Here is a 14232-nt window from a genome sequence, read left to right on the forward strand (position 1 = left end):
TGACTCTTCACACATTCAACCCCTTGCAGAAATTAACCTGGTGAATCTTCTGCCACTGCTTGAATATCTTGGACTGACCGTTTTGAGAAGGGTTCCATTGAAACTCAAGTACAGAAGCTTTGATGAGGACGGCTTAGTGAGGAGCCTAAGCAATGCAAACCATGGTAGGTCAAGTGAGGTCTACCCTTTGGAGCAACACACAAAGGAGATGGAGGAACTCAGTGGGTCAGGCAGCATCAATGATGGAAAATGAGTCGAAGTTTCTGGTCACGACTCTTCATCAGGATTCAAGACTCCAGGACTCTTCCTTTGAACCCGGGGTAGTGGGGGAAGGGTCTCAGTGCAGGACAGGCATAGTGTGAGGAGGGTTGGGTGAGGGAATGGGATAGTGTGAGGAGTGGGTTCTTGATACAGGCAGAGGTCTCAAGAGCTGATACTGGGGAAGGCCCTTTGGAGTTGGAGATGGGTGAGGCCTTGGTGGAAATGAACCAGAGAAGGTGGATGTTGTTTATTTGGGTTTTCAGAAGGCTCTTGACAAGGTACTTGGGGCAGGGACTACATGTTAGGTACAAAGCAAAACTGTACCTAACTCTGATACCCTCGCCAGGAAGGTAGAACATAGATCGAATGCAGAGTAAAGAGGTCCCCCTGTTTCCCTGTAACATCGTATATTTTCTTTTGTTCTTCATCAGCCATCCAGTGGACTCACAAATAGATGTCCTATTACTTGCTAAACAATTATTGTGCAGCATTGTGCTCTGGGCCAATATCCAAACAGTACTGGTTGTAGAGTACAATGGTGCTTGGATATCTTGAGTTTGTTTGCAATTCACTCAGAAAGCACCCTATACAGCTCCACATAGCTTGAAAATGAATATTGACAACCCAGTACCTAATCCAACTGCCGACTTTCCCTCCTACACTCCTTGACATTCATTAGACAGTTTTTCCATTAACTCTTGATGCCAGGTGAACAGGTCTACTGTTTCGTAGCACAATTTCGGCTTGGTTACAATCTGGTGAAACACAATAGTTATTACTCAAGCTAAAATATAACCAAGTTGTTGAACAACCTTGTCCATTGTCTCTGCAGGAAAAAACAAAAACCCAAATCTCAAGCAACGCCACTAACATTTGGAATTTCCAACTGAACTTTTAATAAGCTGAATGAGATCCCTGCAATTCATAGTAAATTTTACTACATGACTACCTGGCACTCATTATTAAGACTGCTGTTAACTTTACAAAATTACTAATAATGTTCTTGTATTGCCCTTAAATTTGAATCTCTGGATATAGATATGTATAATATTTCCAGTTGCCCTGACAACTTAGCAGGCCAGGAGTCCACTGCATAGTATGGGCCTTGAGTCACAGGCTGGGAAACCATTTTTTTTCTTAAATCAAACCTGTGATCCAAACAATCTGGAAGGTTTTGCAACTCTGTCCTCAGTTAACATTCCACTGGATATTAGATGTACTGAATCAAAGCTGCTATCTACCATTATGGGATTTGAAACTCCTAATCTTTAGTTTGTCAGTTAGTTTTGGGACCACATTGTAATATCATGCAGCAAGCACAATATGTCAAGTTTCTGATTTCGCCCAGCATACCTCCAACATCTGAAGCAGAGTGGCAGGCACATTAGCCCAAGACTAGATTGCCAATGGGATTACAAACAACAGAACTTGTATGGAGGGAGTCCCTTTCACAACCTAGTCTCAATGCTCCTTACAGTCACTGAAATACTGCTGAACTACAATAACTTTGTAGGTAAGTATTGTGACCAACATGGACACATCGAGGTCCCACCAATGGCAATAACATAAATAGCAGGCTGGCTTGATTCTGGTGCTGGTTGTGCAAAAATAAATGGTGGTCAGAGAACCAAGAATACTCCCCACTATTTATCCAAGTACAGGAATTTGGTGGATGACTCAGCAGGTCGGGCAGCATCTACAGAGGAAATTAACAGACAATGTTTTGGACCAAGACCCTTCATCAGGAGTGGGAAAGGAAAAGGGCACGTCAGAAAAAGGTAGGGAGAGAGGACATGTACAAGCTGGTAGGTGAGGGAGAAGGTGGGTGGGTGGGGAGCTGTGATGAATTAAGAAATTGGGAGGTGATAGGTGAAACAGGTAAAGGTCCGAAGGAAGAAGAATCCAATAGGAAGGAGGAGGGGAACCAGAGGGAGGTGATGGGCAGCTCCTGAAGATAGGGAAGGAAAAGAGAAGAGGTAAGAAGGAACCAGAATGGGGAAAGGATAAAAGATAGGGCAAGGAATAAATTACCAGCAGTTAGAAAAATCAGTGTTCAGGTCATCAGGTTGTAGGCGACCCAGACAGAATATGATGCTGCTCCTCCAACCTGAGAGTGACCTCATCCTGGCAGCAGGGGAGGTCATGGATCAACATGTCAATCAAGGAATGGGAAGTTGAAATGAAATGGGTGGTGATCCTGCCTTTTGCAATGGATAGAGCAAAGGTACTTGGCAAAGTGGTCTCCAATCTGCATTGGATCTCACCAATATAGAGGAGCCTTTCCAAGAGCAGCATAACAGAGGAATTGAAAGAAGGGAATGGTATTTTTACAGCTGACAGGGTTGAAAGTGGTATAGTCAAGGGAACAGTGAGAATCAGTGGGTTTGTGAAAAGATGTCAGTGGATAGTCTGTGTCTAAAGGAGCGAAAGATTGAGAAAAGGGGAAAAGGGAGGTGTCAAGGATGGATCAAGTAAATTTGAAGGCAGGGTAGAAGCTGGAGTCAAAGTTGATGGAATTGACAGGTTCAGCAACAAGAACAGGAATCAGCAGCAATGCAGTGGTCAATACAGTGGAGAAAGAGTTGGAAATGCAGTGGTCAATACAGCTGACAAAGAGCTGGGTACTAGTGTAGGCTTGGAACATGGACCATTCCATGTAGCTGACAAAAGCAGACATGGCTAGAGCCCACGTGAGTACAAACAGCTACACTTTGGATTGGAGAAAGTGGGAGAAGCAAGAAGAGAAACTGTTGAGCGTAAGAACTAATTCCACCAGACAGAGGAGGGTGGTGGTGGGTCAGTTGTTCAGAAAGCAGCAAAGAGCTTTAAGGCTTTCGTGATGAGGGATGAAAGTGCAGAGGGATTGGGTGTCCATAGTGAAAATAAGTAATCAGGGTCAGAAAACCTAGAGTGATGGAACTAATGGAGAGCATGTGAAGTGTCACTGATTAGGTAGGAAGGGACTGAATCAAGGGAGACAAAACAGAGTAGAGGCATGCAGACATGAGTTCTGTGGGGCAGGGGCAGGCAGAAACAGCAGGCCTACCTGACCATTTAAGTTTGTGAATCTTGGGCAGATCAAAACAGTGTGGGATCCAGGAACTATGAAGTCGGTGGTAGTGAGTGGGAGTTCTCCAGAGTTGATGAGGTAGGTGATGTGTGGGAGACAATGGCCTCGTGCTCCTTCATGTGCTCCTGCGCAAGGGGTATATAAGAGGAGGTCTTGAGAGCTGCTGTCTGGCCTCAGCTAGGTAGAGACAGCCCACCAGACTACAACAGCACCCCACTTGTCTACAGATTTGATGGTGAGGTTGGGACTGGTGTGGAGATAGTGGAGGGCAGTGTGTTGAGACAGACCCTTATAGAGATACCTGCTTTGTCATTAGTCAGTGGCAAAGTTCCACAAGACTTCAGGGTGGCTAATGTTGTCCCTTTGTTCAAGAAGGGTAGTAAGGACAGGCCAGTCAGCTTGATTTGAGTTTTAGGGAAGTTACCAAAGGGGTTTCTGAGGAACAAGATATAAAATCACTTGGATAGTCGAGACCGATCAGGAATTGTCAGCGTGGTTTTATGTGTGAGAGGGTATGTCTGATTAATCTTTTGGATTTTTTAAAAAGAGGTAACTATGGGGATAGATGAAGGTAGGGTAGTGGATATTGTCTACATGGATGTTAGTAAAGCCTTTGACGAGGTCCTGCTTGGCAAGCTGACTTGAAAGTTAGGTCACATAGGATTCAGGGAAGCTAGCGAGGTGGTTTCAGTGTTGGCTTGGTGATAGATCAGAGAGGTGATGGTGAGAGTTGATTCTCCAAATGGAGGCCCAGGTGTCAACATTGGGACCTCTGTTATTCATTATTTACGTAAATAATTTGGATGTGAATGTACATGACACAATTAGCAAGTTTGCGGAATACTAAATTTGCGGATCCTGTTGATAGTGAAGCAGCTTGCAACCTTGTAAAGAGATCTTGAGTTATGGAGATGGACTGAGTTATAGAGATGTCTGCGGAATGGCAAATGGTAAGTGTGAAAAAAATGCATTTTGGGCAGTCAAACCAGGATAGGACCTATACAGTGAATAGCAGGGCACTGACAAGAGTAGAACAATGGAACCTGGACCTGGGAATAAAAGTTACAGGTCACTGAAATCAACTGGGCAGGTAGACAGGGCGATGAAGAAGGCATTTAGCATGCTGGCCTTCATCAGTCAGGGCATTAAATTTAACAGTAAGGACATTATGCTGCAGTTACATATTGTTACAAGAAAAAGTTTGTGAACCCTTTGCAGTGACCCAAATTACTCATAAAATGTGATCTAATCTTCATCTAAGTCACAATAATAGACAAACACAATCTTGGAGAGCAGTGGTTTCCTCCATGGTGTCCTTCCATGAACACCATTCTTGTTCAGTGTCTTTCTTATAGTGTATAATGAATATGGACTTCAGCAAGCTCTGCAGCTTTCTGCAGGTCTTTTGCTATTACCCTTGGGTTCTTTGTTTTTCACTCCTTCAGCATTGCACGTTGTGCTCTTGCTATGATCTCTGCAGGACACCCATGCCTAGGGAGAGTAGCAACAGTACTGAATTTCCTCAATTTGGAGACATTTTCTCTTACTGTGGACTAATGAACACACAGGCCTTTAGAAATGCTTTTGTGGCCTTTTCTAGCTTCAAGTATCTCTACAATTCTTCTGCTAAGGCCCTCTGACAGTTGTTTGATCAACACGGTGCACATAAACAGATCCTTCTTGAGAAGAGCGGGCTCTGTCAGTAACCTGATTTTCTGTGTCTTTTTTGTAGGGCAGGAGACCTCTACAACCCACATCTTCAAATCCCATCTCACTGATTGGAACCCCTGAACCCAAATGGCTTTTGTAGAAGGCATTACCCCAGAAGTTCATATAATTTTTTGAACCTGGATTGTGATTGTTTAAATGGTGTACCCAGTATTGACAAGAAGAAGTATAATTGTTTATGTGTTACTGTTTTAGGAAGATTGTGTTTGATGTCATTGATGAGACCACACTTGGAGAGCTGTGTGCAGTTTTGGTCACCGTTATAGGAAAGACATTGTCAAGCTGGAGAAGGTGCAGAAGAATATGCTAAATGATAAGAAGTGGTTTTTACCTTCAAACACAAAACTCTTTCAGAACACTTGGTGAACACAACAGTGAAGGACCATCTTGTTGTGTAACAGTTCCAAGACTCCAACAACTTTACAATACAGGATAACATAAAGTACCTTTTAAAATAACCCAGCTTTGAAACTCTTGACATCTCTCCCCAAACCTTGTACACCAACCTTTCTTTCAGCCAAATCTTCGCTCATTTGTCTTAATGTTTCCTTATATAAATATAAATCAAATTTTGTTAATAATGGTAGTAGAGTGATCACTTGAGTTCAGTATGATGTTCATTATTTGCTTAATGAAGAATACCTGTAAGTGACTCTGTTTAACTTGGGGAGGTTGATACACAGGCAGCCACCGCCCAGTCCTTGATAGATCGGATTCAAGGTCCAGTGGCATAGAGCGCAAGACAACTGGGGACCCTTCACTGCTGCAGCCCTCCTCTACCTTCACTGTCATTGTGATGTGTCATCAACTTCCAACAGCTCCAGCATTGAGGTTTGATTGGTTTGCTCCTTGTCTGGAACCTCACCCTTGACCTTACTGCCATGGAGGACCCTACCAGGAGTTAAACTCCAGTTAGCATCGCTATCAGGAGCTTACAAACCTCTCCAAGACAAAAGATGACGATCCTCAGAGAATGACTGATAATGCTTCTATGAAGTATTTTTAATGTCTTTCTTCCTGAGTAACACATTTCGCCAGCACTAAGTGGAGAGAGCATGAGCATGCATTTGGCTGTACCTGTCCCATAGAAATCCTTTTTGTCATCAACCGGTTCCAGTGCATGTAGCTGTGTGAGATCCTGGCTGGCGGTGCTCAATGGTGCTTCAGTCTGCTTCCCTGTCAGGTGAAATAGCACAACGTTACAAGAAATGAAAACAAAAACCAAACATTAAGTTCTCCTTTCCACAGCAAAGCTAGTAAATGATCCATTGCAATTCATTCAAATTCCATTCTATAAAAAACACATTAATTAAGGCAGTTCTCAATCATACCATCTCCTCTGTGCTGGAATGAACCCAATATCACTCCCAACAAACTGTCTTAAAGATAGCAGTCAATCTTAATATACATTGGTGCCTCATTAGTGCCGAAGGTTTAGATGGGGCCAAATTTGTTGGGTGTGTTCAGGAAGGATCCCTAACACAATATCTAGAAGGAGTGTATTGAGAGGGATAGGAGCCGACAGTATGGAGAAGTTTTTAATTGGGGGAGGGGAAATTATGATGCCATTATGCAGGAACTAGGGAATGTAAATTGGGAATGGATGTACTCAGGGAAAAGCATAACAGAAATGGGGAGGTTGTTAACCAAAACTTGCTGGAAGTTTTGGTTAAGTTTGTCCCATTAAGGCAAGGAAAGGATGGCAGGGTGAAGGAATGATAGTTGACAAGAGATATGAAATATCTAGTCAAGAGGAAGAAAGAAGCTTAAGTTTAGGAAGCCAAAATCTGACAGGGCTCTGGATATGTACATGGAAGCCAGGAAGGAATGGATAGGAGAGCTAGAAAGGGTAGAGAGCATGAGAAGACCTTGATGAATATGATTAAGGAAAATGTCAAGGCACTCTATACATTTGTGAAAGACAGGAGGATGGTGAGAGTGAGGGTAGGACCAATCAGTGATGGTATAGCAATATGTGCCTGGAGTCAGAGGAGGTGGGGTAGGTCCTTAATCAATATTTTGCTTCAGTATTCACCAAGTGAAAGAGACCTTGACGTTTGTGAGGACAGCGTAAAACAGGCTGATATGCTTGAACATGTCAATATTAAGACAAGAGAATGTGCCGTAATCTTTGAAAAACATTGGGAAAGATGAGTACCTGGGACTGAATAGGATATACCACAAGTTACTATGGGAAGCAAGGGAAAAGATTGCTGCACCTTTGGTGATGTCTGCATAATCACTGGCTACAGGAGTCATACCAGTTGATTAGACGGTGGCAAACATTATCCCCTTTGTTTACAATAGAGAGTAGGTTTAATCCAAGTAATTACAGACGAATGAGTTTTACTTCAGTGGTGTGAAAATTACTGGAGAAGATTCCTAGAGACAAAATTTACGAGCATTTGGAGAAGCATAGTCTTATTAAGGATAGTCAATGAGCCTTTGTGAGGGGTAGGTCGTGCCTCAGGAGCCTGACTGAGGATGTGACAAAGCAAATTGATGAAGGCAAAGCACTGAATGTGGTATATATTGATTTTAGTAAGCCATTTGATAAGATTCCCCATGGTAGGCTCATTCAGAAAGTCAGAAGGTATTAGATTCAGGGAACATTGTTTTTTTTTTGTATTTACAGAGTTGGCTTGCTCACAGAAATCACAGAAGGCAGTGGGTGGTTGTAGATGGAGTGTACTCTGCCTGGAGGTCAGTAACCAGTGATGTTCCATAGTGATCTATTCTGGGATCCCTACTCTTTGTGATTTTTATAAATGGCTTGGATGAGGAAGTGGAAGGCTGAGTTATTAAGTTTGTGGGCAGCACAAAGGCTAGTGGAGTTGTGAATAGTGTGGAGGCTTGTTGTAGGTTGCAAAGGGACATTAGCAGGATGCAAAAGGGCTAAGAAGTGGCAGATGGAGTTCAATCTGGAAAAATGTGAAGTGATTCAATTCAGAAGGTTAAATCTGAAGGCAGAATATAGGGTTAATGGCAGGATTCTGGTAATGTAGAGGAACAGAGGGACCTTGGGGTCCATGTCCATAGATCGCTCAAAGCAGCTGCACAATAGTTGTTAAGAAGAGGTATGGTGTGTTGATCCTCATTAGTCTAGGGGATTGAGTTCAAGAGCCGTGAGGTAATGTTGCAGCTCTACAAAACCCTGGTTAGACCACACCTGGAATATTGTGTTAAACTTTGGTTGCTTCATTACAGGAACGGTGTAGAAGCTTTACACAGCGTGCAGAGGAGATTTAACAAGATGCTGCTTGGAGTGTAGAGCACATCTTATAGGTTGAGTGAGCTGGGCATTTCCCTTTGGAGCGAGGGAGGATGAGAGGTGACTTGATATAGGTGTACAAAACAATAGGAGACATAGATTGAGTGGATAGATAGAGAATTTTTCCAAGAACAGAAATGGCTAATATAAATCGGCACAATATTAAGGTGATTGGAGAAAAATATTGGGGGGATGTCAGAGGTAAGTTCTTTACACAATGCTGGGTGGTGATAGGCAGATACATGAAGGGCATTTAAGAAACTCTTGGTTAGACACATGAATGCTAGAAAATGGAGGGTTATGTAGAAGGGCTAAAAGGTTGGCATAATAGCATGGGATGAAAGGCTGGTACTGTGTTGTTAAGTTCTAAGTAATCTCCAAGTACTGCAGAAGAACAAAGAATACCGACGTCATGGTATGTTTGTCTGCAATGTTGCATTAGCACCTGCAAGCCTGCATACAACCAGATCTCAACAACCATGGGCTGCTCACTTCATTCATTGCCACAGAAATGCCATGCAATTGGCTGGTTATTGGGAGTACAAAGGGAGGTGAGGAAACGGGTGTCCTGCTGTGAGTGATACTCCAGAGCCTTTCTCCAACCACAAGGCAAAAGCCAGGTGTGATGGAATCTCTACTTATCTGGATGCGTGCAGCACCAACAGGTCAATAAGCATGAGGTTATCCAGGACAAAACAGCCAGTTTGATTGGCATCTTTCACTACCATGTACTTTAATTCCCAACAACAATGACACATAGTGTTGGCAGTGTTTACTAACTAAAAAATACACTGCAGTTATCAGAATCAGTGGTATATATAATGAAATTTGTTATTTTGTGGAAGCAGTAAAGTGCAAGCCATTAAAATAAATTATTCCAAGTTATAATAAAAATAAATAGTACAAAAGAGAAAAACTGACGTAATGTTCATGGATTAATTGACCATTCAGAAACCTGACAGCGGATGGTAAGTAGTTATTCCTAAAATATTAAGTGCGCATCTTCAGGCTCCAATGGTAGTAGAGAGATAAGGGCATGTCTCGCATGGTGAGGGTCCTTTATGATGGATGCCAATTTCTTCTGGCACTGCCTTTTGAAGATGTCCACAATGGTGGGGGGAGGTTTGTCTCCATGATAGAGCTGGCTGAGTTTACAATCCTCTTAAGTCCCTTATGATCATGTGCATTGGAGCTTCCATACTAGGCAGTGATACAGCCAGTCAGAATTCTCTCTATTGTACTGTATATCTGCATAAATTTGCTAACGTCTTTGGTGACATACCAATCAGCTCAAACTCCTTTGTGACTGCATTAGTATGTTGGGCCCACAGGAAAGACACTCTGAGCCTACAACTCTCTGAAGCCTATTACTATTCTGTGTATTGGAGGCTCCATAAAATGGAGTGATAAACCAGTCAAAATGCTTTCCATTCTACAAAGGTCTTTGGTAACATAACAAATCTCCCCTGGGCCCAGGGACTTGAAGCTGTTTAACCTTTTCACTGTCGACCCCTTGATAAAGACTGGTATGTGTCTCCTGACCTCCCCTCCCTGAAGCCCATAATTAATTCCCTGGTCTTGCGGCATTGATTGCAAGTAGTTGTTGCAATACAACTCAATCAGTCTATCCATCTCACTACTGTATACTTCCTCATTGCCATCTGAGATTCTACTAACAACAGTAGTGTCATTTGCGAATTTATAGATGGTGTTTGAGCTGAACCTGGCCATACAGTCATGAGGGTAGGGAGAGTAGTGCAGTGGGCTAAGCACTCATTGTTGAGGTGCACCTGTGTTGATTGTCAGCGAGGAAGAGATGTTAATCGCTAGAGTCACTCCCAAATCCACGGCCTGCACCACAGGATGGATGGAGGATCTCAGCTGTAACATTGACTGTTTATTCCTCTCCATAGATGTGGCCTGACCCGCTCAGTTCCTCCAGCATTTGCTCTGGATTTCTAGCATCTGCAGATTCTCTTGAGCTTAAGGGAAGCATATTTACCCACTGCTAGTTTCATCCTTCAAATCTTTTGGTGTGGGCAAGTGCAAGTTCGTATGAAATAGCAATGAAATACTATGTTTCTTAATGTTCAGCAAACCGGGGAAACAGGGGTGGTTATCACGTTAAGTAACTTCTGCAGCCACTGCTGTTGTTCCAGCATCCACTAGCCACTGGCCTGGTCATTTAGCAGGGTTTAAATTACAGTAAGTCCTGCAGTTAAACACAGTAAACCCCTGTATCCACCGCTGGTCTAAATACTAAATGAAAACTGGATGCAATGAGTAAACACGAGATTCTGCAGATGCTGAAAGTCCAGCATAACACACACAAAATGCTGGAGGAACTCACCAAGCCAGGCAGCATCTACAGAGAGGAATGAAGAGACAACGTTTCAGACAGAGATCCATCATCAAGACCCTTCATTGAGTATGATGAGGGAAGATTGTACCTCTGGAGAGTTTTGGGTGAACAAAGCTTCTTGTTGCCTTAATGAATTCTTTACTCAGAGGTGAGAATGTAGAAACACCTACCTTAATATATAGCTATGATAAACAGCTTTAAAGTAAGGATAAATCCACAACAGGAACAGAATTAGGCCATTTGGTCCATCAAGTCTGTTCTGCCATTCAATCATGGCTGATTCCATTTTTCTCAGCTACCTTTCTCCCACCTACTCCCCATAAGCTTTAACCATTTCACCATTCAAGAACCTCTCAATCTCTGCTTTAAACACACCCAATATCTTGGCCTCCAGTCCTCAATGACAGTGAATTCCATAGATTCACCATTCTCTCGCTGAAGAAGTTCCTCATTTCAGTTTTAAAGGGATGTCCCTTTACTCTGAGACTAAATCCTCAGATCCTAGACCCCACCCCCACTAATGGAAACATCCTCTCCATGTCCCTTCTATCCAGTAGATTTCAATAAGAGCCCTCTCTCATTCTTCTGAACTCCATTGAGTAAAGGCTCAGAGACATCAAACACTCCTCAAATGAAAAGGATGATGGGTGACATAGAGGGATGAGACCCTTGTGCAGAATTAGCACTGTCAGTCACCTTGTTGGGACAAAGGCATGTGTTGTGTGCTGTAAATGAAGTGTGATGCATGACAGCCAGCACTAACATTCCTGCCTATCCTCTCTGAGAGAAGAAGAGTTTCCTCCCCTCCCCCTTTTCTCTTCTTCCATTCCCTATTCTGGCTCCCCTTTCTCTCTTCTTATCTCTTCTCCACTCCTGCCTATCACCTCCTTCTGGGATCCCCTCCGCTTTCTCTTATGGTTCAGTGTCCTCCCCTATCAGATTCCTCAGCGATTTCTCCATTACCATCAGGTAGGAGGCACACACTCAGCGACTCAGGAACAACTTCTTCCCCTCTGCCATCTGATTTCTAAATGGGCATTGAAACCATGAACACTATCTCACTTTTAAAATATATATTATTTCTGTTTTTGGCACAGTTTTTAATCTATCCAATATACATATGCTGTAATTGATTTCCTTATTTATTATTTTTTCTTCTTCTATATTATGTATTGCATTGAACTGCTGCTGCTAAGTTAACAAATTTCACCTTTCACCTTCTAGCTTGTACTCCTTCCCCTCCTCCCACCTTCTTACTCTGACTTTCTCCCCCCCCCCCTTCTTTCCAGTCCTGATGAAGGGTCCATTTTCCCTTCTATAGATGCTGCCTCACCTACTGAGTTCCTCCAGCATTTTGTGTATGTTACTCTAGATGTCCAGCATGTGCAGAATCTCTTGAGAGTATAATGCAGTTTCTCACTGGTTCTTTTGGCTTTGTGCTTCTATTTGGAACTCTTACTTGAGAACAAACTGGAATTATATTGGCCTGGATTTTTGCAGGCTGCAGGAAAACAACAGCTGAGTTTAGAGAATCACACAAGACTGTCCACTCCCTTCCTAATATCAGCTCAAACGAAGCCTGCATACAGCAGCTACAATATCTGATTGGTTCACCACCCAATGGTAGTTCAGAATTCTCTTGGACAACAAACAGTACAACTTTTAGCCAACATATCAGACAATGTGAAATGAAGTACAAGGCAGATGAATACAGTAAAAGATGTATATCATCATTTGTAAATTATTTCCCCATGTGCTGGCAAGCTTGGAATTCACAAAGGTTGTGCACAAAGAACTTCCAAACTTCCTGACAGTGTTTGCTTTTATATTCTGCATCTGAATTCCAGTGAAAGGGAATCTGTCCTTTGCACAAAGTTAGCAAAGCCATTTGTTTTAGTGAAGGGAATGAGGTGTTGTGAACCATCTGCAACAGCAGGAATCAGCACCTCCACGATCTAAAGGTCTTGCAGTCTTAATTGCTAAAGTTGGTGGACAAGTAAACAGCTAATAGGAGGAAGTGTGCTCCAAAAACATTCCCATCCTCAGTGATATCAGGTGAGAGAGCTTAAGGCAATGTTAGCACAGTTACAACCAGCTTCAGCCATGGAGCTGAGAGGATGGTCTTTCTCAGCTCCCTCCTGCTATCCCCACTATTACAGAATCCAGTCTTCAGCAAATTCAATAATCAGAATCACATTTAATCACTGACATATGTCGTGAGTTTGTTGCTTTGCAACAGGAGTACAGTACAATACTTAAAACACTATAAGTTATAATAAGAAATAAAATGGATTCCAGTTTATTTGCCCTTTGGTTAATCGGGGAAGCCACTTATTTGGGTCAACTCAAGGAACAAAAGCTACTCCAGAAAACTGATGGGATTCCCTTTGTTTACTTGGACACTATGTTGCTTAATTGGGACGTGAGACCATTGTCAAACAGTTTCTAACCAGTGTCAGTTGAGTACACTTGTGTGGCCATAAGACACGACATCGTACTTAGAACAAAGAATTTTTAAAATAGCGCCATTTGTGTGTGCTTCTGTTATGTTCTCCATTTTGGTCGATGGATACTGATTCAATTGTCAAAAGCATTGCATCAAAATACCAAGGGAGGAGATGATAAGGTGACTAAAGTGATGGAGGGTCCTGTTGCAGGTCATTGGGAGTAGGCAGTTTAAATGATTTTCAGCACGGACTAGGGTGGTTAGAGGGTAATGAATTCCACAGATTCATCATCCTCTGGCTACAGAAATTCCTCATCTCTGTTCTAATGGGATGTCCTTGTATTCAGAGTCTCTACCTTCTGATCCTAGACTCCCCCACAATAGAAAACATCCTTTCCACACCTACTCTATCTGGACCTTTCAATATTCAATAAGTTTCAATGACATCTTCCCTCGTTTTTCTAAACTTCAGAGAGTATAAGCACAGAGCATTTAAACGCTCATCTGGTAACCCTTTCATTCCCAGGAACAAGAGGATCTTATTAAAACATATTCTGAGGGGATTGGCAGGATGGACACAGAGTATGTCTCCTCGTATGGGGCATCTAGAATTAGGGGACATACATTCAGTGGCCACTTTATTAGGTGCACTTGTTGATACAATAGCTCATTAATGCAAATACCTAATCAGCCAATCATGTAGCAGCAATGCAATGCATAAAAACGTTCAGACATGTCAAAAAGTTCAGATATTGTTTGGATCAAACATCAGAATGGGAAAGAAATGTGATTAAGTGACTTTGACTGCAGTGCCAAATGGGGTGGTTTGTGTATCTCAAACATCTCCTGGGATTTTCACACACAACGGTCTCTAGAGTTTACAGAGCATGGTTCAAAAAAACAAAAAAAAACATCCAGTGAGCAGCTGTTCTGTGAGGACAGAGGTGAAAAACTAGAGTGGTTAAAGCTGACAGGAAGGTGAAAGGAGCTCAAAAAAAACCCATGTGCCACAACAGTGGTGTGCAGAAGAGCTTCTCTGAACGCAAACCTTGAAGTGGTTAGGATACAGAGGAAGATGACGACACCAGGTTCCA

General features: G+C 42.6%; 1 protein-coding gene across 2 annotated transcripts in view; it reads right to left on the reverse strand.

Annotated features, from left to right (window-relative positions):
* Window positions 1–14232, reverse strand: part of LOC132392874 (islet cell autoantigen 1-like protein) — a 145754-nt gene that overhangs the window by 14321 nt on the left and 117201 nt on the right. For both annotated transcript variants that reach the window (XM_059967381.1, XM_059967382.1), the window contains exon 12: window positions 6137–6235. In XM_059967381.1, the coding sequence (XP_059823364.1) occupies window positions 6137–6235 (99 nt within the window). The remainder of the gene's footprint in view (window positions 1–6136; window positions 6236–14232) is intronic.

Source organism: Hypanus sabinus, chromosome 4, assembly GCF_030144855.1.
Source record: "Hypanus sabinus isolate sHypSab1 chromosome 4, sHypSab1.hap1, whole genome shotgun sequence".
Taxonomy (NCBI): Eukaryota; Metazoa; Chordata; class Chondrichthyes; order Myliobatiformes; family Dasyatidae; genus Hypanus; species Hypanus sabinus.